Source organism: Syngnathus floridae, chromosome 10, assembly GCF_059516105.1.
Source record: "Syngnathus floridae isolate MCC-2025c chromosome 10, RoL_Sflo_1.0, whole genome shotgun sequence".
NCBI lineage: Eukaryota > Metazoa > Chordata > Actinopteri > Syngnathiformes > Syngnathidae > Syngnathus > Syngnathus floridae.
Window position 1 is genome coordinate 5,231,311 of NC_142422.1, and position 26,381 is coordinate 5,257,691.

Genomic DNA, 26,381 nt, shown 5'->3' on the forward strand with positions numbered 1-26,381 from the left:
ATGCACGGGAGGGGAGGAAGGCAATTGACCCATTGCCTTGTTCGCGAACGGGAAAGTCACGATTCGTTCCCTCACTGATCCGTTCTCGCGATGAATTGGAAATGCGAGTCACTCACTTGTTCACTCACAGATTCGTTCGTTGGTAAACGGTAAATGCAATACACTAGTCGTTCGTGAACGGGAAGTTACGTCATTTTCTTCTTCGTTTTGTTTTACGGCGAGGTGGCACCAGCTTCAATGGGCGTTACCGACACCTACTGGTTGAAGTCATATGAACTGAAAAAAGAACATTCGTTCTTTTGAACCCATCGTTCACTCACGAGCCAACACCAGTGTAGGTGTTGTATTATAGAAAGAAATGTGTGAATAACCAAGCCAATTATTATTATTATTATTTTTGTGTGTGTGTGTGGGGGGGGGGGTAGTTGTATTGTTTGACGTATATGTTGTAAATTTACTCGAAACATTAACGGAGCAGCCTATTTTGAAATGAAATAGCTTAATGCTGGGAAGCGATGCGACCTTGTAATTTACTAGTCGTACTAAAACGTACTGAAACATTTTGGCAGAGCACTGTGTACAACCAGTATGGATCAACAAATTCATCAATTGATCCATATATAAGGCACATGTGAAACCTTGCTGATGTAATCACAAATGTATGTAGCGGTGGTGGGAGGTCAGAACCAGCAAAGCCTTTGTCTGCTGGCCTAAACACTGTCAGAAGCACTGACCGACATTTTTCAAATTTAATTTCTTCCATGACATTGTCATTCTTGTAACTTAAATGACTAGCTACATATCAGATTTGAAATTTGACGGAGGCCTGTGAGCTGGTCTTTGATGACATCAGCATTTTTTTTCTTTATTATATGGTTGGTCCGTTGTCCACTTACATCTGTTATCAATTTCCCTCTGGTTTTGTTCCTCTCACGATGGTTGGCCCTCTTCTGCTTCTGCTGGAGCACCCGCTCCCTGGTTGTGCGGTACTCCAGCGCAAATTCACTCAGGATCTTACTGAAGCGATGAATGCTGACATCACGGACGCCGTATATTGGATGGCCAAAGAACAAAAGGAAGGCATGAAACCTGTCGGAAAATAAAGATAAAGATTAAACAAACATGTAAAGTGGCGAGAGGTAAACAGGATTACAAAAAAAAATCATACCTGTTGATGATCCTCCGGTGTACGATTTTCAGAATGATAATCCTCTCCGCGCAGTCTTTGAGGAAGTCGGACATTTTTTGCTTCAACGCCGGTTTCATCTCATGTTTGGCAATGACCTTGAGGTGATCCCAAGATGCTTTGCACCTTCGCTCCATCTGAGTCAGATTGTCTTGAAGTTGGTCAAAGTCCACCTAGCCAAAAAACAAAACAAAAAAAACAACCGATAAACAAGCAGCCACCTGGAATAAGAATGCAAGCTGGATGTTGAATTCAGTCACTATCACATATTTTTAGTATCGATTATTCTATCGATTATTCCATCGAGTAATTAGATACAATTGTATTTGCGTTAAAATGTGTTGAATTTTCTTCCCCCAATTACTGTTCATTAAACAATTGTTTTTGTTTATGTGGTATTATTTAATTAAAAAAAAAACAATAGTTAACCATTATCACACAAGATTGATGGCCATGCTTTTCCAAAGTAAAAGCAGATGTTTGCAAATGTCTTATTTTGATTCAACACTAAAGATAAATCAGTCTTTTTTTCATGAAGGACTAGAGGAATCAGAATTATTACTTTTGAGAGGCTAAAATCAGATTTGGACGACCTTCAGTTAAAACATATCTGATTTGAAACATGAGGTGATTAATTTTTTAATCGATTAGTTTTTGATTAATCGATTTATTTTGATACGAGTTAAACCGTTCCCACCTTGGTCAACCGGGTGATGGCCCCAATCTCCGAGTAGAGATCGGAGCTATCCGGAAACTTCTCCACCACGATGGCGCAGGTGTGGTGCAGCAGGGACTGCTTATGAACCGTGTCCTTCACCTCGGGGACTTTCTCGAGGTAACTCAGCTCAAAGCCTTTGGCCTGGACAAGCAAGCAAACAAGAATACTCAAGAGAGGAGAAAAGGAAGGACGGGGGCGGGGTTGCAATCAAAAGGCCCAAATTGCGGCGCATTTCCTCTCTGGCAAAGACACAAAAAGACTCTCAAAGCGTGCCAAGATGATCTGTAGCTTCATTAGGTTGTGATTATCAGGAACCACAATCTACTTCCAGGCCGGCAGATTGCTGTGCTGGCCACAGCGGAGAGCTCAAGCCAGCACATAGCATGAAAGACGCAAACACTCTCTCCTTTGTTCCCTTTCCAACTTTAAATGTCAAACTAAAAACAAAAATTCCAGACGTTATTTATGGGCGCTGGCTTTTTTGATGTCGATGACTTGTACTTTCCCCTCGCGTGTTTGTCGCTCATTCATAGAAGAACAGATATATACTCCTCACACGACTAAACTTCCAGAAAATACACAATCGCTCAAATATTTATTTCTTCTCAGAGAAAAGTCTATTGAGCTTTCCCACACATTGTCCGGCATTGCTCTGACAAATTAAAAAAAACAAAAAAAAAAAACCATAAAAGTGTGCAGATACTTAAAAAAGCTGATTCATGTCAACATCCTCTCCTAAGGGACCTACTAAAGTCTTTTAAATGTTGACGGAAATATTTCGGCATTCTTCCATTGCACTCCACCTTAGACTTTTCCTCTTGTATAGTCTGAAGAAATCTCGACCATTTCTAACGACCTCTCTTCCTTTTGTGGCACCTGCTTTATCCTTTTTGACAATCACTCCATGTTTTTTACGGTTCAAAATCACAATGAGCACTTAACGTTTACTCACATTAGTGCCATTAAGGAAGTTGCCGATGGCTAAGAGCGTGGTCAAAATGTAGCGGAGAGTTGTGTTCTTCTCCAATTGGTCCATTCCTTCTTTAAGATCCTGCAGGGGCTCCGCAACTTCCTACAAAACACCAGAGCGATCAATCAGCCTGATATTTCTCAATTCATTTTTACAAGTACGTAAACATAGGCATAGGCACGGGGGGAACATGCAAACTCCATGCAGGAAGACTTGAGATCTGAACCTAGAAGTTCTCTATTGTGCTAAGCATATCTCCGCCATGCTGATCCAATAGGAAGCCACGTGAAATCTAATTAGAAAAAAGAACTATAGCAACAAATCTGCTTTTACAAAAATAATAATGCTCACTTTTGACTGACACTTTCTCAGAGGTATTCATTTCACCAGTGAGTCCCAACCATGTTTGAAAAAGTTTCAGATGTTATTTTTAGTTATCTATCTATGCCAACAACATATCGTGACAGGTTGATTCTCCTCAAGGCAAAATATGTGCCTGGACTCAATAAAATAAAAATACTTTGTTATACTGCTCTAGAAATAAAAGCTGAATTCAAATTGATGAATTTAAACGTGTGCATGTGATCAAAGCAAGCGCAGACACTGACCTTCTCCGTAAGCTCATAGTCCATCTTGAAGGCCCACAGCTGCAGGCGGGCCGACAGCTCGGTGATGGAGGAGAGGATGAGGAGAAACTGCTCAGCGCTGCCCAGGGGAATTTCAGGATTGAGCAGCTGAGCCTCTTGGATCTTCTGCTTCTCTTCCTCCGTGGGGATCATGGTCAGGATTTTCTGAGAGCAGATGAGATGACAGAGAGGGGGACGGAGAGTTCCAGGGGGGATCGTTTATCAAGTCCTCATCGCCTTGTTTTTGCATAACACGTCTGGAGGTAAATCATAGAGCAGCAGAGGAGACAAATTGATCCTGACATTTTCCACCGCTGTTTATTTAAGATGTTTCCAGAGTTCCAAGAAATATGTGTGACGAGTGAACTTTCAACCTTTTTATTTGGCTTAGGAAAAAAAAAAATTCCAAAAGGCAAAAGGTGAACAGCAACTTCTTCTGGAGAGCGATCATTCTATTGCATAATACTGAAGGGATGCAAAATTCATCGTTCTCCACTGGTGTCTCATCATTTTCAAGTGCTGGTGGACATTTTAATATTCAAAGTGATTAATTACCCGCCGCGAGAAAGACAAAGGACAGGCAACACGAGGTGAATGAATTCTTTTTTTATGAAAGATCCAATTGTGAATTTTTGTTGCGTTGGCGCATCATCAGTCCAGCGCACTTATTTTGCAGCCAGTTGAACTTGATGCCATTCCTCCAGACACTTCACATTTTCACGTGGGTTTGTCATCCTTACCTCGATGCCTTCTTTGTTCAGCGCATACTCATCAAAGTTGAGGATGGCCGTCTTGATGGTGCGAGGAGGCGGTAAGACGGTCAAACCGATGTTTATGGCGTTGCTGCGTTTGGAGTCCAGGACGATGATTTCTTGCCGTTTGCCATCAACTGCGGCTTTCTATGAGACATGGCACAAGTCGGCGATCGAAACCACATACAGAGGGTTCATACATTTTTCACAAAGTCTAAATCATCCATCCCATCCATCCCATCCCATCCCATCCCATCCCATCCCATCCCATCCCATCCCTCCCTCCCTCCATCCCTCCCTCCATCCCTCCATCCATCCATCCATCCATCCATCCATCCATCCATCCATCCAATCCATCCATCCAATCCATCCATCCATCCATCCATCCATCCATCCATCCATCCATCCATCCATCCATCCATCCATCCATCCATCCATCCATCCATCCATCCATCCATCCATCCATCCACCCATCCACCCACCCATCCATCCATCCATCCATCCATCCATCCATCCATCCATCCATCCATCCATCCATCCATCCATCCATCCATCCATCCATCCATCCATCCATCCATCCATCCATCCATCCATCCATCCATCCATCCATCCATCCATCCAATGTACCTTGGTAATAGGCAGCTCCTTGGATTTGGACTCAAAGAGCTGCTCCAGCTTGGATGTGTCCAGTTTAAGTGGCTCTAATTTGGACCAAAGGGATTCCTTACAGAACTTATGGCTCTTGCACTGCCACTCCATGGGGCGCACCTCTTTCCAGAAGAGTCGAATTGTCTTCTTTTTCTTGAGGAACAGAGGAAGGTCGCCCCGATTCAACTGAGGGGATGGCGGTGGCATGAAGGGGGGCGGTGGGAGCACCATTTTGCCAAGGATGGGAGGCGGCGGGGGGCACCCAAAAAGGGGAGGGGGTGGCGGTAGAACAGCACTACGTAGCGGAGGAGGCGGTGGCGGCGGTACGTGATCACCAGACCCCATCACGCTTTCCATAACTAAAATATCCAAGTCATCCTCATCCCGCAAGTCGGTGAAATCCATTTCCTTGATGCGCAGCTCCCGAGGTGCGGCCATGAGCTGGTCCCAAATTTGGTCCGATTCCTTCTTCTGGGCTGCCGGGATGCCGCTGGAGTTGTCAGTCTGAGCGTGCTGCGGCTCCTTTGACGCCTCCGCTTCAGTCAGAGACGCCAGACCTTTGACCAAATCACCAAATTTTCCAGCCACGGCCCGTACAGTGCTTTGCTTGTCTACAATGTCCACCTCCATTTTCTTCACATTTTCTTCATTGGCCTGCCTGTGAGCCTCCAGTGTGGAGATCCGGCTGGCTAAGCTGGCGACAGAGGGGTCAGCCACCTCTGGGTCCTTTTCACATTTACATTCCGTTTCTTTCTCGACCTCTCCTCCTCCATTGTCATCTTTCTTGTTGGACGTGTGAGCGTAGAGCATGTCCAGCATGAAGCGCTTGTTGTTGAGGATGTCGTTCTCTTCCGAGACTTCAATGCACTGGCTCCACTGGCCTGGTGGGAGGAAAAGATCAAAATGAACACATAAACTCTGACTTGCTCTACATCAGGCTGTCTTTTAATCACTGAGTATTTACATTATGATGAGTCTTGTAAGATTTGTTGCATTAATTTAGCTGCTTATCCTCCTTAAAATAAGTTTATTAAAAACTGTTATACATTTTTCCCTTTTGAGGGCTGCAATTTATAATTTTTTATTATTAATTAATTAATTTATTATTATTTTGTTTTTATTTATTTATGTTCTTATTTAGATCTAATTTAAAATACTAAATAAATTGATTGTTGAATTAAATCGTGCCATTAAATCAATTAATTATAAGTATTTTACAATTATTTTTAAACTTTTTTTTTTTTAAAACTCATTTTACAAACGACCCGTCTCAAAGGTTGTCCTTGAGCGCATATTCCTGCTCGACATGGATTATTCAAAGACTGTCGCTGCAAGAAATACCTGCTTCAATGTCATTTTTGACTTTCTCCTCACGTTCCTCCCTCTCCAGAGTGCTGCTGGTGGATGAGATGCTGGATGCCGAGCAGTTGTCCTTCTCGTTCACTTCCTCATTCTGTCTCTCCTTCTCGCTCAGCACTATACTTTCCTCCACGTCCCTCTCTATGGTCGGAACCCTCTCGCAATCTTCCTCTAATTCAACATCTTCTACATCCACTTCCACGTCAATACTAGCTACCTGTGCTTCCTCAGCTACTTCCACTTCATCAGCCACGTCCACCTGCTCGTCAACTTCTCTCCCGATCTCATACTCCTGCTCTATCTCCTCAAGCTTGCCTTCTTCATTTCCCACTCCTCCCTTTTCACACCCCTCTGGCTCTTCCACCACATTCTGAACTGGTCGCGTGTCCTTCACATCCTTCGTGTCTGCTGGTGGCTCTTTTGCAGCCATATTTGGTTGTGAGGGAGGTGAAGGACAAAGTTCTGATCCTGTTAATGCTGGACTTTTTGTTCGTGTTGGGGAGTCATGTTTTGACGCCGGGACGGATTCAGTTCCTGTAAGAAAGTTTAGAAACCATTCAGAAGCATGCAGACAAGTTTGCACCTCTGATGCTTTAATTAATTAATTAATTAGTACATTTAAATATATTTCCTTCATGCTAATGATAATTGTTTACCTAACGTCTGCTGAGCATTGAGTGTTTTGTCTTGCTGTGAGGCGATAGACGAAGTCGTGACACAGCGAGATGGCGAGCGGACGGCGGGGTTGGAACTCAAACACAGTGTGATCTCCGTACGGCCTCTTACGGGCATCCGAGGACGCTCTCGCTCGTACTCCTCGGCCGCTAGCCTCTCCACGGCCTTGTACCTGCCACAGCGAAGGATAACGTTAAATTATTAAGATCACGATGCACTCTGAATTAGTAAGCACACACAAATACAGCTGACATGAATAAACGCTGACATAAACGATTTACTGATTTCTTATTGCAGCTGCTAATCAAACTCTTTCCATATTTTTTTTTTAAATCAATGATTACAACTGTAACAATGTTGTCAGTTGATGTGCACCAAGAAAAACCCACCTTTCCTCTCTGGCTTGTCTCGCCTCTTCCCTTTTTTCAACATAGTCTCGACTGAGATGGATAAAGAAAAAAAAATTAAGGTTTGGATTGACAACATTTGTGTTTTGCAAGGTGAGACTGACTTGAAGCGCTCCCTCTCCTCCCTTTCGATCCTCTGCAGACGCTCCTCTCGTTCCATGCGCCTCCTCTCCCTCTCTGCAGCCAAAGACTCCTGATGTTGCCTGTACGAGGAGCTCAGCAGGCTTCCTAAAGCAGGTCTGCATGGATGAAGAAACAACATTTGTATGTTGGAGTGTTGATAAGTTTAGAAAATGTCATTCAGACCAACCTTTCAGTTTTAGACTCCGGTGTGCAGGTTGCCGTACTAGTGAAGCGATTGCTGGGTGCTTCTGGACTTTGTTGCTTGTCTGGCTGTGCTGCTTCATTGGAAGTAACCCTGTAAATGGATCAACACAACAAACCCGATCACAGATAGCAAAAAAAAATCATTGACAGGTTGACCCTCTAGCCAAAAGCCTCAAGATGCCACAAGCCAATTTAACAATACAGGATGCCATATGACGGTGGCAAAGCACTACTTTTATCATGTTCTACAGCAAGCCCAGCAGGTTTTTCTGAGTGTTGGATGTTTTTGTTAGACTGAAGGTGGGAGAAAGTGTGAGTCAAAGAAGTTGAAACGAGACAGTTGTCAGTGTTACACATAAAAGAAGTAGATGGAGACAAAAAAAAAAACTTTCCTGCAACTTCGTTATCATCCATTTTTAAACAATAATGTTTTTCCTCGTAAAATCACAACTTTGTTGTTGTAAAGCTATTTTCGTCTCATACAATAAATTATGTTTTTACGAATTCATCCTCGTACCATTTTTACTTTCATCCTGTCGCCAACACTTTATTTTCCCACAATAATATTCTTTTAGTACCCCTTTGTAAACAGCAAAATGTGAACACTGATGAGAGAGACAGTGACTCACACTAAACATCTCTATGGTCTTAAAATATAGTTATTGACTCGTCATGTGTTAACGATGGTTCTTATGAAAAACAAAAGCCCGACGAGTGATAAAAATCTAAAAATAACTTTCCAGGAAATTGCAAAAAGAACTTTTTTTTCTTCTTTTCCCTTTAACCACAGGTCTTTAAGGAAGTCAGACAGATTGTGGTGGGAAAGGAGGTGTTTTAGTAAGAGTGCTGGAAAAAAACACTACCAATACAGGAAGGAGGCAGGAAGAAATAAAAAAAGGAGCACATTTATCATGGATTCAATCAACAAGAAACTACGAGACAGGATTTGGGATGGTTATGTGCTTATTTGGGACAAACTTCACACTAAAATCTTTGCGATGATTTGCAACAGACACAAGAGGATGTCGCGGTCCTTAAGATGATCAACTTCCTGTCTTTTAGAATTCAAAGCACAAAAACAGCAACACTGAGCCCAATTTCATTGAGCCAAACCAAAAGAATTATTTATCGAGATTTTTCCATTTAACTGATTATGACGGCTTGACGCTAATCCTAGCTAAGCGGGGTAAACTCCAACCAAAGCACTTTTTAAGTGCCAAGAAAAAATAGCATTGTAAACGAAATACCGGGACTTACAATTAGAGGTTTATCGCAACGAGCTTGCTTGATGTATTGTGGTAACAATGAGCTCAGAGAATTTGCTTATTCGCAGAGAGCGAATTCGGGTTCCCGCTGATTTATGGTCAGTTCTAGTCAGTGTATTTTTTTTTTTTTTTTGGGAGGGTGGTGGGTAAAGGACATAATGGGTTGGTTGTATCCCATCCAGGACAGTTAGCCTACAATACCTGTGATCGTCCTGCCTACAGGACTCAGTGACTGGATGACATTCATCATCTGTCTCCTCCTCCTCCTCCTCCTCTCCTTCATCCTCCTCCTCCTCCTCATCTCTGCGGTAGGGGACGGTTTGAGGTTTCAAAGGAGGGAAGTGAGAGCGCAAGAAGTGCGACAGGCAAAGTGAAAAGATAGAAGCAAAAATGACTTTGGAAAAAGACAACACAAACATGCTGACAAATCTCAGTGTTTCCCATGTACGATATTTCTCAACGGACTCACTTTTTCCATTTCTGGAAGTCATTATTTCAGGCTAAAAGTAAACGAGAAATCATAGTGCTTTGATTTACGCTTTATTCCGGTTATAATTTTGAGGGAAACACTGAACACACACATGCAGCAAGCAAGTACGACACAAGATGTTGAAGACAGAGAAACAGGTGCAAGAATGTTTGTTAGCTGCTTTTTAATTTTGAGCTGATATCAATTTATTAAGATTAAAATAAAAGTGAGACTGTTTATGTTAGGCTACTTCCTGGTTGGTCCAAAGTCCAATACATGTTTTACTTTTTCAGACTTATCTTATCTGAAACATGTTTTGCAAGTCATTGTGCACATTATGAAAATGCCTCAACACTGCATGTAAAATATTTCCATGATATATTTAGAGCCTGCATACACACGGGTATAATAATTGGATGAATTTTTGAAAAAAATGAGGTCCCTAAATGTCACTACAATTAAATTGCCAATCATAATCATGAAAAGACAAACATGATGAAAAAAAAGCAGTGGGCCAAATGTGTCCTCTAGGTGGCAGTAATGTTTGATGACTTATATGGATCCGGGTGACAAAAGAACTAAATCAAAACATAACCTTCTGCCTTGAGCTTTGAGGTGGTTTTAAACACACAAGAGATGAGAACACAACATCCCTGGTGGAGGTGAAAAGGGACATAGGCACGTTTGTCTAATATTATTTTAAAAATAAATTGTTAGTGACCAAAGAGGTGATTCCTTTCAGTGAGATATCTGCTCAGTGTTATTTCCTGTTCTGCCTCCCCACACGTGAGTCTTGTTGCCCGTTTTCTATTTAGATCCATCGCTCGCACGGGCCCTTCTGGCTTTCATTAACAAAATGGAAAAACGTTGATCTTCAAAGGCCGCTAGAATTTCCTGTAGTGGGCCGGTATCGCATGACCGGCCAGACCTGGGAGCTACCAGAAGGTTTAATTGGTATGCTATTTCAAAACCTGGCTGGGATGTGATGCATTAAGAGTGGCAGTGATCAGGTGAGGGGCGAGTACTTTTGTCTGCTGACTGGTACTGATAAAACCGAACTGCAACATCTGAAGTCAAAATGGAAACATTTGGAGATCCTCCCTCAGTGGCTTTGTGCACCTCACCTTTCGGCGATGTCTTCAACACGCTGGCCTCCAAAGGGCAGGATGCCGCTTGCATAAGGGCTGCATGGCGACGCCGGTGCCGAGGCGGGACCTCTATTGTTTTGAAGAGAATGCCTGCGGCTGCGTCGTCTCTCCAGGCCGCGTCGCTCGCTAGTGCCGCCCATGCTGGCCCGCCGGCGCTCCTTCCTGCCGCTCGGAGGTATCTGCGTCTCATCGTCACCGTCCTCGCGGCGAAGAGTCGTCTTGGGATAAAACCAGAAACAAGTTAACTACAGGATGACATCACAATAGATTTTTTGAGGAGCTTTCTGACCTCGTAGATGTTCAACTGCTCTACAAGGTCAAGGTCAGAGCCCTTCCTGCTTAGGTGTCTCTGTGCCAAAGCCTCGATGCCCTGCTCTTCCAAACAGTCCACCACGTCGTAGTAAGAGTCTTGATCGGGCAGACTGGCCAGAGTCTAAAACATGAATGAAAGGAGAACAACCCAATGAGAAGAACATGACACTGGAAGAAACTCCTGGAAATTAACTTAGTTCTCGTAAACAGTTTACTGAAGTTCCACCGACCTTGTTGATGAGCGTCATTGCATACACCAGCAATTCAGTATCTACTCCGTCTTTCTCATTCAGGATCTCCATGACGTTGCCCCATACTTTTGTGCCTGAAATAGTCAAATCCAGACAGCAGATGGTGGTCATTGGAGAATCAGTCTTTTGTTTTTTTTCTTTTCACAGCACATGTCTTCATTGGTGTCGCTGTTGAACTGGAGTCTATCCCAGATGACATTTGACCCCGGGCCAGTTGCCAGTCATGCACAGGGCACATTTGGAAATACATTCCTACACTTGAGTTTCGGTGCAGTTTCAGAAAAGGCTGTTTTAAAATTGATAGCAACATTTCCTATTTCAAGTTTTATCTATACACTCGACAAGTGGATTTGACTGAGATTATAATTCAACTCAACCAATGCACTGATCTAATTAAGATGCATTCCTCTGCAATTACTGACTTCACTCTACAAAAATGATTCAAATAAGACTAGACTAATTTGTTCTGATTCACTCGATTATTCTGCTTTCCCTAGGTATCATTTTACCTCTTTTGGCATCCACAGCATTCACGGCATTAATGAATAAAACGGCGTTTGATTCTGCATACTCCACAAACACCAGCAGGAGTTTCAGCGCTGTCTTCACCACCAGACGAAACTGCACAGGAGGAAACGCAAATTGGACAATTTATAAACACAGTTCCTAAGTAAAGTTTTGTCATCATTGTATCCTGTCTTGCGTGACTTGATAAGAGCCTGGCAGGAAATTGTGTTTGTGTGTGTGGGACGGTCTAAAACTTAAAACTAAAGTATACAGGGTGCTAATTCAGCAGAAATTGAACACCATTAACAGTGAGCGTCTATAAATATAAAAGCAAATAATATATGAAAAAGATTTTAAAAAAATATGGTTCAAAAAGGGGTTACACTCACAGCTGTAACAACCAAGTGTAACAATCTGGCCACTAGGGGGCTGAGTTGACTTCACTAACTTGTAGGTTGAAATAAGTGAGTGTGTAATTTTAGAACGTATAATATGATCAGGCAGTGGATGCATAGCATCATACTTGAAAAATAAAAATAAAATAAAAACTTTTTTAGTTTTACCTTAGCCCCAACAAGGGTGTAGAGCCATTGGACTATTTCCTTATTTGCAATGAGGCCATTCATGCCATCCACAAATAGCATGATCTGTCCAAGAGCTGGAGAGGGGGAAAAAAAAAACGAGATGGAGGCGAAGGTTTAGTTAATCATCCACCCAGACAAGTCTTGTTATTGTCTTTTCTCTGAGAACTGAGTGTCCTTCTCAAAACAAGTGGAAGAACTACGGAATTTCCAGTGTTATTAATTTCAGTGGCAATGCACAGCAGGTCGTCTTGGCCTTTTTTTGAAAGAATGAACCATGACACACATGCCTGCACGCACACACACACACACAAAACAGCATTTTTGGGAGTGCAAAGTACAGGACGACCTAAATCAGCACCACTAAAAATGTACATCATTAAGAGATCTTAGAATAATTGATTTTATATTAATTTAGCTTATTAAATATTTGTCTAATTTAAGAAAATTCATTTTTTTTTTTCAATTAGATAGGCCTAATGGGTTAATTAAGTAAAACCATAACAGTTTATACTGTTAGAATAAAATACTTTATTGACAGAAAGTTTGAACTTTTTTTTAAAATTAATTATTGCTTTTATTGTCACTTCATACAAGGTGCTGCCAAGCCCCACTGGGAGCAAATTTAGCTTCAGTGTCCTGCTCAAGGACACTTTGACATTGTCACAGTGGCTTTAGGATTGACTCCACCACCTTCAAGCTGGGAGACAAACACTCCACCACTGAGCCACACTGCCGCCACTTTCCCAGGGAATGACGTGAATCATTTCTTTTAAAAATCAAAAGTTTTATGCCGCCGGTTTTTGTGTGGAAAATGAGCTTGACCCTTTCTCATATGAAAGGTGAACATCGCAAACAGATGTGTATTGTTATGAAAGGTGTTGATTATATTGCTGTGGACCCCATAGAAACTTGAGCTACTGTCCAGGAGAAACTTGAAAAAACAACTCGGCGCACTCATCCCTCAAGTCAACCGACGTGACTGTAAGGAAAATATTTGAGCAGACCGCCTCGATGGACGCTGACATGACTTCCATGTGTAAGCGGATACATAAATAAGAGGAAAATAAGAGTCAAGGGATCTCAGTGGGGAAGAGCTCGGGTCAGACAAGTGTGGGGCTTCTGTTAAGGAGGGAATTGGGGGAAGGGGAAGACGTACAGCTGAACTGACAAACGTTTTTTTCCCCCCCCTTCAAACAGTAGGTGCTTAGTAGAGCCTCAGTGATCACTGCCGCACACACAACAAGGGGTTAATGCGTTCACACTAACAGGATGAGCCTAGCTTGACCCCACTACCTCCATTAATCAGCTAATGGCAATAGGGAGGGGGCATTGGGGGGGAAAAAATATAAACAAAACTTGGTAACATTGAGAAAACTTCCAATTTACCATTCAGGACACCTTTCAAAATCAATAAGTAGCTTATTGATGTTATTAATATTGTTAGTTATTAGGGTTAACTTATGGAGCATCAGAAGTCAAACAGACTTAGATTTTGACCATAGATTTATGTGGATTTGAAAATAATCTAATAAGAAATAATGAGCATAGATTTCCACCACAAAAAAAAAACAATCACAATCATATTCTATGCAGTATTTTAGCATAATGATGTGAATGCATTACTTTCCTTGTTTTCGATGGATATTACCATAAATACACTTGGGAAGGGCAGAACAAAAGTATGACCAAGTGAAATTATCAAATAACTTGCCTGATTTTTTCAGATTCTCAACTTTTGGTCATTGTTTTACTGGAAATAAAGTTTTCAAGTTCTTCATCTGCAAAAACCATTGCAGTCCCGAGTGTCTACTAAGGTCCATCAAATGTCATCTAAATCATTGGGATTCAAAGGGATTCTTGGTCTGCTTGAAAGTAACAAATAAGAAGTGCCCTTGGCCTTTGAGCTCAGTTGCCCTCTGCCACAAATTCACATCTCTGCTAAGCGTACAATAATCTTAACAATTCAACAACGGCAAATCATTCCAATTTGTTTTAAAAAATGACTTTACTAGTTTTCAGACAAAAACCTGAGCTCATCTGAATTCTTGTCTAAATAAACTTGGAATTTCACCTGTTCGGATGTGACAAGACAACACTGACAGGATTTCCTCCAAAATCACAAAAACCGTGACAAACATGAGCTTTGAATAAAAAACAATAATAAATACAAACATTCAAATTGACACAAGGCCCCAATAAAGCAGGTTATATCTGACCAACTGCTTCATCCAAGACTTAGTGGCTTAACCGAGAGCTCCTCAGTAGTTAGCAACTAATCTTCAGTTGTTCATGTTAAACTGCTCCTCATGTTATGAGATGAGATGAGAGGCTTCACCTTCAGTCACATACTTCTCATCTTTGGAGGGGCTGGAAATTATTCGTGTCCCGTAGATAAGCCAGAATTCCCAGGTGCAGCGGCTGTATGTTCCTGACCGTGTATGTGTGTGTGTGTGTGTGTGTATGTGAAGGCTCCAGTTCATCTTTTATCAATCCGAGTTAATTACTCACAACATGTCAGGCCCGAGCATTCCTGACAGTCCTCTCATGCAGCCAGCCCTGAGCGTCGGCGTGGACAATGTGGAGTCGGGGTAAACCACATCAAGAGTGTGTTTCTAAAAACATGATTAACCTCCTCAGTCAACGTGAATTCAAGTGTCACCCTCTCACCCCCGTTCTGCTTGGCAGCACTGCTGATGGATGAGTGACAGATAGTAATGACATGATGAACAGCTGCTCTATTGACTCCAGCATCCAAACGGTTAACTCAAACTAACACACTTTCCAGACTTTAGCTACATTCTTCGGTAGTTGACCTACGATATGACCACTGGGCCAGTTCACCTGAGTATTGAATATACCCATGGCTGAAAAGATTTTGAAGGGTAAAAGAACATAATGAGACTTTTCGGTGTGGCATCACACAACATGAACACTCAGCTGCTGACAGATGACGCATTAGTCGACCACTAAATGAGACGATGACACAAATGAGGATTTTGTGTAACCAATGCATCTTAAATGCGTTAACATTTATCCACGCTAGTAAAAACCGCACGACAGCGATCTTACCCTCCGAGTCGTTAAAAATGCTTCGTCATGGAATTAGTTGATGCCAACGAAGGTTTAAGAACATTCAAAGGTAAACAGACATGAAACCACATGGAGAGCAGTTATCCCGTTAAAGCAAAACGATACTGTAACTTGTTTTCAAAAAGTAAAATTACTGTTCATTACGGAAAATACAATCATGGGAAACGTCTACTTAGTGACATAGCGGCCACCTCTGTGAGAAGCAAACACATTTCCCCGTATTGATGATTACATGACGACTGGCAATAATAAGTGCAAGATAAAAAGGACTTTATTTACTAAACTAGCACTCCTCTTTTTGTATTTCCACATATTCAAATAATAATGCAAAGACAAACAAACAGAATTCTCCACTGGATCGTCACGTAATAATAACACGGATGATAGCAAATAGACCGAGACCAATAAAAATGTTTTAGTGTTGAACAGACAACATCAATATATTCTTGGGAGAATTAATAAGAAGAGCATGTGAGCGCTGAGTCTGTGCAGGACAGCGTCCACTTCAGGCACTGATCTGAGGCCAAAAATGTGGGCCTCCATTTGGGTTAATCATGAGCAGCTCGAAAATACCTCACACAAAGTACAACAATAACAGCGCTTTGCCCCCTTTTGCATGGATGTCACGTAATGAGATGCTGGCAGACGGTGAGCTGCCTTCAAAGCTCAATGATTGGAATTTAAATGTATCCACGATGGGAAAGAATAGCCTGGGAAGAAAACACATGGCCGTAAGGACAACAAGCAAAGACCTTCTGTATGAACGACCCAAAGCCAGCGTCTGAGCTCCAGCCGTGGTTCTGAAAGTGTTTCTTAAAGACCTCTCTCTCGTAAACCGCAGCAATTATGCTGCAAATCCACAGGAATGTGAAGGGAAGGCTGCTCCCTGACCGCTGCCAAGGTGAGAAAAATCTGAGGTTTGGGTGGCAGCGCCAACATGAGTCAGCTGGCTCCGACGGAGCGACCTTATCTGGAAAGATGCAACACAAAAGCCTCCTTTCCCAAACTCATTCATCACTTTGCCCCTTTGGTTTTTAATTTTGAAATGTATACAAAACTGGGTCAGTTGGACCATCCGTCATCGAGGAGAATTTATTTTATCAGCACTTTGGGAGAGGAGCCAAATCTCCGTCGCGTTGAGGCTGTTATCTTGCTGTGCTGTGCATTAGCAAGCAGCTGCACTCACAGGTCAGAGACGCGCATGCACGGCAACTGGACACGCTTCAATCAAAGTTTAGAAACTCTTTAACGGCCATTCTTTTTCTCTCAAATTGCCGCCAATGTCAACATCTCCTATGCAATAACATGAACATCCATTTAAAGGCATGATAAAAAATGAGAAGTTCACTGGAAACAACAGATGAGAATCACAAAGTGAAAAAAAATAGAAGTAATCAAACCAAATCAACAAGCTCAAACATCCTAAAAACTTGATTAATCAAGTTTTTGATTCATCAGAACCCATTAAGATTTCCTATTTCAAAAGACAAATTTATACGAAGAAATCAAATCACAGTTCTAGAGCATGACCAAAATATAGAAGCCCATATAAAATATTCTTAAACTCCATGAAGTTAGATTTCATATTGCCTTTTATCACACTTGCTCCTTTACTCCTAACTCGAGTCTGAAATGTTCATGGAGAGCATACTCACGGGACCTGACATTAGAGCAAGACAACTTGCCCCCGCCAAAACATCCCCAGTCAACAAGGCGACTGGCAGACATACACAAAAGCCCCAGCACTATATAAGGACGATGCTTTCAATTTGATGTGAAGCGCACATCTGCAGGCATTTGACAACTGACTGCGGGCCAAAACCCAAATAAATGTCCTAATGACATACAAACAAGCTTTGGAAGCCTTGTGAAGAACTCCATGTACAGAGTCCTGGATTGACATTAAATCTCTTATATGCATCACATAAGTAGAACTTACTCTATCTTCAATCCTTAAATGATTGGAGACTTTGGAGGAGACTTTGATATCCTCCCAAATAAAATGAACATCTATTAATAGTGCACAGTTTATAGGCATGATTCTCATGGGATGGGAAAATGAAGCTTCATATTTGCTTCATGAACCAGTTCTATTTTTTTGACTGTTCTAGCACTCTCTGTTCAACATTTGGCTCAAAGTACACTGACTTGACATTTTTTAAAATGTCTTTAATCCAAAAGTGTGACAAAGTACACTGACTTGACATTTTTAAATGTCTTTAATCCAAAAGTGTGATTTAGAGGAGCCAAAATATACAACTGGTTCATGAAGAAAATTTGAAGCTTCGGTTTTCACATTACTACTGCTCTCTCAGCACAACTGAGGCTTTGGTGCTTTTAGTGATGATGAAGGGTGAGGAAAGGCCAAAACACTGTAAGAGGTGCTCTATTGAGGATGTGTCATTTTTCTTCCAACAATAACATCACAACACTGTATGCACACATGGCAAGATAATAGTAAATGTTTAATTATAAACCAAGAAAAACATTTGTACTGCTCAAATTCTTGTTCTGTAAGACACTTGCAGTTATAAAGGGAGAAGAAAAGCAGTATGAAGGTCATGCAGGTGGAGCTAAATTGCCTTCCCATATAAGGAGGAACCGAAGGGGCTCTGTTAGCTTTCACCTGAGGTGAGCTGGGGGTAACTGGTATGATCTAACCAAAAACAATGTCAGCAGGTCAAGGTTTCCTTTCATGTAAAGGTTGCTGAGTCAAAAGCTTTTGAGACTTGAACATGTTAATTGAGTTTCCAGAGAGCGGCGCAAGGAGTCATTTGGAGAGAAACCATGCCGGAGGCTAAATGTCACCAACGGAGTTGAGGACTTGCAGGATAAAAACATGTGTGCCACTCATTTGCTCAAAAGTGCAATTTTTGAAGTAGCAAGTCAATCAGAATTTGCAACAATGGAATAGAAATAGAAATGAACCCATCTCTAATAAACACATTCAAATTGTTCATGTGTCAGTCAAGTTTTTGTTTGCATTTGTCCACTTCCAACTGTCTACTTCTAAAATCACAGCTCCCGTAAAAAAGCAGCAGGAATATGTTGCTTGGTGCAGGACACCTTGCACAACATTGTTTCTTGAACTTGTGGATAAGACAAGGTTAAAAAAAAGAAATGTCACAAATATATAATTCAAACAAAAACTACAAAAGTTTCCCTTGAAAGTAATCTCCTGGAGTCTAAAGTGCTTTCCCAGCCTTCTTTGCCATGCCTCTATGCACTTCTGGAAGGATTCATCCGCCATCCTCTCCAGCTGTCATCATGGCCATATTGATGTCATCTACATCTTCAAAAGGGGTTGCCTTGATGACCCCCTTGAGCTTGAGTAGGTGGGGATCCTACACTCCAATAGACCAACGTTCTTCTTGGCCAGGAACTGTCAGATGCTCAAGGCGTTGTGAACAGTCATGTTGCCATGGTCAAGCTTATCTTGTGCATTGAATGAAGCATATAGACGTTGTCTGGCCCATACCGAAGTGAATAAAGTTGTAGTCTGTCTAGATCCCAGTCATAAAACCTTTCTGACACTTGTTGAACGTCCAAATTATTGTGTTGATAGAAAAGCTATTAAACTCCAACAAAAAAGGTATTTTTCAGTTACTCTTATAGACCATTGTAGAGGTCAACAAAAAGTTTAATAGGCCATTCAAGGAGCTTCAATTCATAGCCTTGTAACCGCCACATCATTTAAAACTCTTAACTGTAATGCCAAAGAGACAAAAGCAAGACTAAGATGTGCTAAGAGCACAAAAAGAAACATGAGCATGACTTATCTACTAGAACTGGACTGCCAACTCTATAGCATGTAATCCACTGTACAACATAATACGGCATGTAATGACTTATGTTCCTGGGAGGGAGCTGTGCAAGCGTTACAAGCTGCATGATCCCTTACGCTCGCCGACTTTAAAAGGTAGAAAGGAACGTTTGTCCTCATTCCTGTAGATTCAAAATGTCAACTTTAGTGTGTTTCATCATAAAAACAGTGCAGGGGCAGAAATAGTAGAGTTGGTGTCAGTAAAAAAAACATAGATCACGCTGAAGACTGTCCACAGAGACCGTTTCAGAGAAAAAGATAATTGCTTCAAGTTGGCTGTAATTGGTTTGTCTGTCTGATGCTGCTCCCACATTTTTTTTTTCTTTTACTTTGACCAACTTAAAGGAGCATTGTGCTTAGAGCAAATGGTAAAAATCACATTAATATGACTATTTGTAGTAGGTCAACCAAGTTTTTTATTTTTAAACTTTTTGGAAATACTTTCATTTACTCTCGTGTACCACCACAGTAAATTAAAATTTTATGTTTGCAAGTTTGACCCTGTAACAGATTATTCACATAATATTTATTATTTTCTATGGCACCATTTGTTTTGATGACTCAATTTGTTTTGATCAGCGTCGGCTAAAATCATTCAATTTTAGAGGTTCCCATTCGGCGTAAGTATACAGGATTATTTTTTGTGTGTAAATCACCCATGGATGGAAGAATGACCAAATCTAATGAGGCTTTAATTACTCCCGTGTATTAGTGACCTTGCAGCATGGCTGAGCATAAAGTAGCTAAACTAGATGACAAAAAAACACCTCCGAAAGAGTGACCTCATCCCCATTTGCACTGATGGGGTGATGAAGGCATGCAAGGTCCCCTCTGGGCCACAACTGCAGGCCTCCAGCAAGTTAAATCCCAGGCTGGAAGCCCTGTGAGCCAGGTGCGAGGGGGCCCTAAGAAGGGACCGGACCCTGAAATAACCCACATCATAGCACGAACTGGGCACAGACACCTTCAGGGCAATAAGTGAGAAATGGAAAAAGCAAGATGTGAGTGTAGATGGCGATATTCCAAAGAGTGAAGTCTGGGAACCTGCTCTTATAAAATATATGCTCACTAGATGCAGGTGTGAATACTTTTTCCATTTTCCAAAATAGTTTTATTGATTCATGAGGGAGCTTTGAAAGGCACTCCAGACAGAAAAGTTCAAGGCTGTCTTTCTTACCTTTTCAAACTGGCTTCAACTTGAAACACAGCACATTAACAAAACAAAAACAAAGCAAAAAAAAAAAAACTGCCTTAGGTTGTAGTTTTGTTTTGCTTTTTTTTTAAACTACATACAAAGATTAATCTAAAAAGTAGATCCAAGTTGTTTTGGTCATTCCCTGACAAAATAAAATATTTTAAACTATTAATCAAATTAATCACTTTAATTAATTTTTAAAGTGTTTATCTATTTATCTATTGATTTATTTATTTTATTTTTTCCAAAGCACAGAAAAAGTTTCTATGCATTTTTTCTGTCTGTGTGCATGTAGGAAAATCTAAAATTTGTGCTCCAGCTCAAGTTCTACGAGAGGGAGGCACGGACCTACTACATTCTCAGTATTCCATGGTTAAGTCAAGAGAAACAAAATGAGGAATTAACATGGGGTTAAAGGCTCTTGTGGGAGTGTGGTCGTGTTTAAATTTCTCATAGTGATTTTGAAACCTGAAAAGGAGCAAATAAGAGATAAGCGTGTTTTGATCAGATAGGAAGGTAAAATAATATGAGAAGTGGTCTCATCATTCAGCACCGAGCAACACTAACATCTCCCCCAATGCTTGAGGATCCAAATAAAACCACCTCCTACTCATGTGCAATTCACGAATAAGAAAAAAAAAGTGCTAACAGAATGCAAGCAGGGGTCGTGTTCAATTTTATAACCTGCATAGGCGGGGGATAGAGGGGGGGGCGAGGTAACTTGTCACTGACATCCAGACAAGGTCAACTCTTTGAAAGGTTGCACAAGGGGGCAATGACTCATTTAAGGGAATAAATAAATAAATAACGTGGCACAGGAAGGTCAACTAAAAGGAGACCAGTTGAAGTGATGCTCATTAGAAGCATAAAAGTGCAGTCGTAGCCACTTGGGAAGCATTTTGCTCAAATGTCAAAGCTCAACTCGCAAATTTCTTATCATTTTCTAGCATTGCACTTTCCATGAAGTTACCGCCAGTCAATAAAGTAGGAATAGAAAATCTACTTAAACTGTAATAATTATTAACATTTGTGCAAACATGATTCAACTTCAACAAAGTTTATTTTTTGTGTGCGCGCGTCACTCTATATTTATTGTTCGATTTATTGTCTAATTCTAATTAAGAACATTACCGAGTTCCAGTTGGAGTATAATTCTCGTATACTACCCTCATGGAAAGTTTCCATCTTCGTAAATTCCTGTAATCTTGCAACCCTTAGTTGGATCACATAAAAATCAAAGCAAAACTGATACTCTTGGCTCAGGCTTATAAAACAAATACAAGAGATGTTAAAAAAACATGAGCTAAGGAAAAGATAAACACAATATAAAGGGGGGTAAATTTAATGATCCTAACAGCTTTTTATCAGCTACTTAAGCACGTGTGACCCTGATACCGGCAGTTCGATGTCACTGACCTTGCAGTTGCTGAGTGAGGCTTCCACTATCTGGACTGAAAGCATGTGGTCTCTCGCCTTCACTACCAGGGGATTGATAAATTAACCAGCCATCAAACTCGGCCTCAACATTGCTTCATATGCTTTTTTTTTTTTCTTCATCTGAGAAGGTCATACAGCCCAGGTATCAATTTACATTGTAAACACATGCTTCGGGACAGGTTTATGGAAAGACAAGTGTTTGGGGATTGATTGGTCCAAGTCCTCCTTCAGACCCAAAGTGAAAGTGTGATCATGTAATCAAACACCGTGCGGTTAATGTACCTCTGAGGATGTAATTCTGGTAGTTCTGGTCAGCTTCAGCACCCACTTTGATCAGACAAGTCAGTCCCTCGGCCACCACAAATTCATGCACCAGATCTTTGTCATCCTAAAGAGGAGAGGAGAGAAGACATGTCAGCAAATTTGACATTAAACCAAACTAAATATTTGTCGCAGCTCATCTAAACGGCCTTGGAATGAAAAATAAAACGTCATCACGACAACAATCATGTCTGTTCAACAGTCCATAATGGTTTCAACTCAATGCTAACTGGTTGTTGCACTACGAGTTGCGCCGCGTGCTTGTCTCCCGACTAATTCACCACAACTGGAGTAAAATTTGCAATTGCAATGCAAAATTAATACTCTTATATTTCTAAATTGACTCATTCTTTGTATTTTCTTTTAGCTTTTAGATAGATACCCTTTGGCATCATGCTTTCTCTCACACATCAGGTATTATTTTTAACCACATACACACTAACAAAAACAATGCATAGTGAAACGTTCATCCGAGAATGTTATTCGACATAAAAAGCATACCGTCACAGTCGGGTGAAATCCTCACGAGTGCAAAGTCACTACTTATCAATAAATTAAAAAAGAAAAAGTCATGTTGCTTGAGTTACCAAACACTTTTTTTGTTGCTACAATACATTATATTGCTATTATATAACTTTGCACAGCAAAAAGAACAAAACACTAGCTCAAAATCATGTGCAATCAGATAAATACACGATAAAAAAAGAGTTTTTTTTTTTTCTTTTACAACACTGGTATTGATTGAATTGGTAGGACTGACAAGCCCCTGATGAGACAACAAGGCTTTAGCACCTCATAAAGGAAATGACAGTGATTACATCATTTTGCCAAACTCTTTTTAAAGGTTTTAGAGGCGTGAGTGATGCTATACATAAAACAATGACCTGCTAAGCAATGTGATAGGCAGAAAATAATATGGATAAATTTCTTTCACCATTGAAGTATCATACTGTCAAACTCTTTTGTTGCGGGCCACATCGTAGTTTCCTGTGGACGACCATTATGAATGTCAGTAGCTACACAAGAAACTGCTGAATAAAGATTTTAAATTCTGAGATGAGTAAAAACTGCTCAAATATTTTAAAAAGATGAATACTAATAAAGCAGTATTTCAATTTGTCTTATTTGTTGTTCTGACAATTCTATCCACAATGACAAAACCACCTGCAAGTCTCACCTGTCAGTAACATTGTTATTTAAAGCCCGACTGGAGCATGTTCTGATAAAGGCCAGCATTCAGATGGGAGCATGCAAGACAGCAGCCCAACACTATGGGGCCATCAAGGCTCCTTCTCTCCCCCTGTGGGGGTTCAACTGCTTCCATAAGAGCTTTACCATCGTGATTGTTACAACCATTGTGGAAGTGGAGGAAAGCAGCTGCGAAGAAGGGCGACTTACCTGAAAGATTTGCTTGAGGGAAAAAAGGGCTCTCCTCAGTTCTCTTCCAGTGGAGTTGTAGAGTTTTTCTGCATGAAGAGCAAAGGAGATAAATCAGTCACACATGTGGAATCCTCCCTTCTATAATGTTGTCTCAAAGTAAATGATGAATAAATATGACAAATTTGTTTTATCCTACCCTAAATGAACCGCCTATGAATTGTGGTTGACTCACTTTGCCATGAATAAGAAATAACTCCATTGTGTCCAACAATTTTTTTTTTCAATACCAGCAATTATTCCCGACGAGCTAAATGTGAAAAATATGCTGCGGGACGAAAAAGAAGAGCAGACGCCACATCTGTGCAGAATTAGCCAGCAGTTTCCTGCTGACACTGCTGAATCTGCAGCTTGCCATTATGCAAATTCATGGCAGAAACACCACAATGGCGAAGGAACAATCATGTCCTTAATCAGTTATGGAAACATGCTGAAAACTATGTGGGTCCTTCTTATGCTCGAGAACATTTCCTGCAACAACTTTTTGGTCATCTGTCACCCTGCAAGCAGCTTGCACAGCTGCCAGAGAGTGGCAGTGTTGAGCATGTCGTCCCATCAATGCTCTTGAACGCTCTCTGACTCAGCAGAAGTGCTGCTGCAGATGCAGCAACTGTCTAATTTAGCGTCTGCTCTCCGTCTTTTTGATTATTTGCTGTTTTCATTCATAATAGATGCACATTTTAGGTATTGGATAGGTGCATGACTTTGCCAGCAAGGATTGATTGATCAATCTCTCCTCACTCTCGGACACATGACTTATGCTGCATTGCAGAAACACACATATACACACACACATGCACATATGAGCGACTTCTTTACAAACAACTGCTGCTAATCCCATTCTAAAGTGTGAGAAACACACCCCGCGGATGCATACACTTTGGATGTTGAGCAAAAGGTTCCCATTCATTATTGTTGCTGGCCATTGCAGCAAGCGAGTAAATCCCTTTAGCGGATGAAGAGAGGGAGAAAGAGAGAGGATGTATGTTGCTTGCCAGTTCTGTAGGCACACACAGCCTACTTCCAGACATGGGAGTAGACAGAATAAGCGGGCAGAATCTTTTAAGGTGCCTTTCCAGTTACACACAGGATTTTCCCACAGCATGCGTAGGCTCACTGATGCAACTATCTTGCAATATACCACTACATACTTTGTAAAAAGATGACTCGATGCAAAAAAAAAAAGGAACATCTTTCAAATGTACGTACATCCTTATTAGCCCTTAGTGGATTATCTTGGTTTGCAAATAAATATTCAGATTTCAATGAAAAATCATTGAATTATAACTGAATATCAGAGGGTATGAATATTTTCATTCCTTTTATATTTGATGTGTTTTGTGGAGATCATATGAGCCATAAGGTTAATTTTAAACTCAAATGATCTTTCAAAAGATAAAATTCCCAGAATTTGAAACAATCTTCTAAATGATGGCAGATTTGGAAAACCTATCGAATTCATTTTCCAACTATACCCATTTTTGTGAAGGGTTCAAAAGGAAATAGCCACGCCCCTTTTTGCAGAGAATATTAAAATTTGAGGGGTCATAGCTCCCAAATAGATCTCTGATCAATCTCAAATTTGAAATTTAGTGTTTTGCCATCAAAATAAACAAGTATAGAAAGTTTCATAAACATCAAAGTCAGTTTGGTTAAACCCACTGGATGTTCGTGGAATGACCTATTTAGTTTTTTTACATAAGATAATATTGGATCCTTGTGTCCATTTAGTTTCATTCAGCACTATACAATTTGAAAGTAAAAAATGTCCTGCCAATGATCTAATAGTTCAGGCTTTGCAGGGTTAAGAGGTGGTTTAAGTCGCTTTTGGGTGTGATGTTGCGTGAGATGCAGTAAATCATCTTATAAGCATCTTATAAGGATTAACTACAAACTGTCAAGTCTGCTGTCTTAGCACCTTGAGCTCCGCGATTGAGTCTTTTCAGGTGTAGTGCACCAAAATCACTCAGCAGCTGTTGTCAGCTTAAAAAAATGAAATGGTGGCATGATTGTCAAGTGTGAGTTGAAATCCGACCATATGCGGTTGCTGAAATGCAACACCTCAAACTGTTCTCGTCCACTTAACAATCTTTCCCCTGATTCTGATTTATGACAGGATGCTATTATGTGTAAGTGGATCAGAGCTGAGAATGTTTTGCACATTCAGTGCCATACATGGTTGAAATGGCTAATGAGGAAGGCCGGTCTTTTTATGGAAAATGTCACAGCCAGGCAACGGCATCCACAAACAATAAATCTGGAAGCTGTGCGGAAGCTGATAAATAAGCTTTGAAATAACAGAATGTGTTTTTTCTGCTACATTGTGTTAGCCACATGGCTAATCTTTCCAAAGGTGGCACATATGATCAATATAATTAATTGTTTTTAAAGAAAAGACTTATCTTAAGACTGATCATTTTATGTTTATTATTGATTTCAATATCTCAAAGTGAATCAACTGTGATCCCTGAGGTGAAAATTACTTCCAATGGAACATCTTCCCTTTCATTCTTGATTTTAAATCTGGAATATTTGACTTCTCTTCCTCAAAGACACTAAATGTAAATCATCCAACAAATACCTGACACCCAGTCCTGCTTAACAAGTGACTGTGACCAGATCACAGGAAGACTCAATGACAGTGATGGATCAGCACCTGGCTTGACATCCAGTAAATCCAGAAGCATGTTCCATCTTCCCATAGCCATACATTCAAGACTTATTCTCTCCCTCTTAGCCCTTTATTCCGGATTGTAATAAAAGTGTCAGAAAGTTATTCCTTCCCGACACTAAATAAGGCACATCTGCAGGATCTCTTCCCTGTCCCTGTCCACCGTCTACCTTCTGATGAAGCTCTCAGAGGCCCGTCTTTAA

General features: G+C 40.8%; 1 protein-coding gene across 5 annotated transcripts in view; it reads right to left on the minus strand.

The window, feature by feature from the left end:
- The window catches only part of fhod3b (formin homology 2 domain containing 3b), a 63,161-nt gene that overhangs the window by 5,709 nt on the left and 31,071 nt on the right, over window positions 1-26,381 (minus strand). For 2 of the 5 annotated variants that reach the window (XM_088388443.1, XM_088388442.1), the window contains 20 exons: window positions 23,469-23,536; window positions 22,032-22,137; window positions 12,184-12,278; window positions 11,623-11,734; window positions 11,093-11,187; window positions 10,840-10,983; window positions 10,527-10,768; window positions 9,135-9,236; window positions 7,652-7,759; window positions 7,446-7,580; window positions 7,324-7,374; window positions 6,916-7,106; window positions 6,242-6,793; window positions 4,880-5,781; window positions 4,241-4,399; window positions 3,483-3,665; window positions 2,857-2,976; window positions 1,884-2,045; window positions 1,169-1,359; window positions 897-1,089 (listed from right to left, as the gene is read on the minus strand). In XM_088388443.1, coding sequence (XP_088244569.1) covers window positions 897-1,089; window positions 1,169-1,359; window positions 1,884-2,045; window positions 2,857-2,976; window positions 3,483-3,665; window positions 4,241-4,399; window positions 4,880-5,781; window positions 6,242-6,793; window positions 6,916-7,106; window positions 7,324-7,374; window positions 7,446-7,580; window positions 7,652-7,759; window positions 9,135-9,236; window positions 10,527-10,768; window positions 10,840-10,983; window positions 11,093-11,187; window positions 11,623-11,734; window positions 12,184-12,278; window positions 22,032-22,137; window positions 23,469-23,536 — 3,911 coding nt within the window. Of the gene's footprint in view, window positions 1-896; window positions 1,090-1,168; window positions 1,360-1,883; window positions 2,046-2,856; window positions 2,977-3,482; window positions 3,666-4,240; window positions 4,400-4,879; window positions 5,782-6,241; window positions 6,794-6,915; window positions 7,107-7,323; window positions 7,375-7,445; window positions 7,581-7,651; window positions 7,760-9,134; window positions 9,237-10,526; window positions 10,769-10,839; window positions 10,984-11,092; window positions 11,188-11,622; window positions 11,735-12,183; window positions 12,279-21,728; window positions 21,870-22,031; window positions 22,138-22,571; window positions 22,792-23,468; window positions 23,537-26,381 lie in introns of those variants that run through there. The other 3 variants (XM_088388445.1, XM_088388444.1, XM_088388447.1) reach the window with 3 other exon arrangements.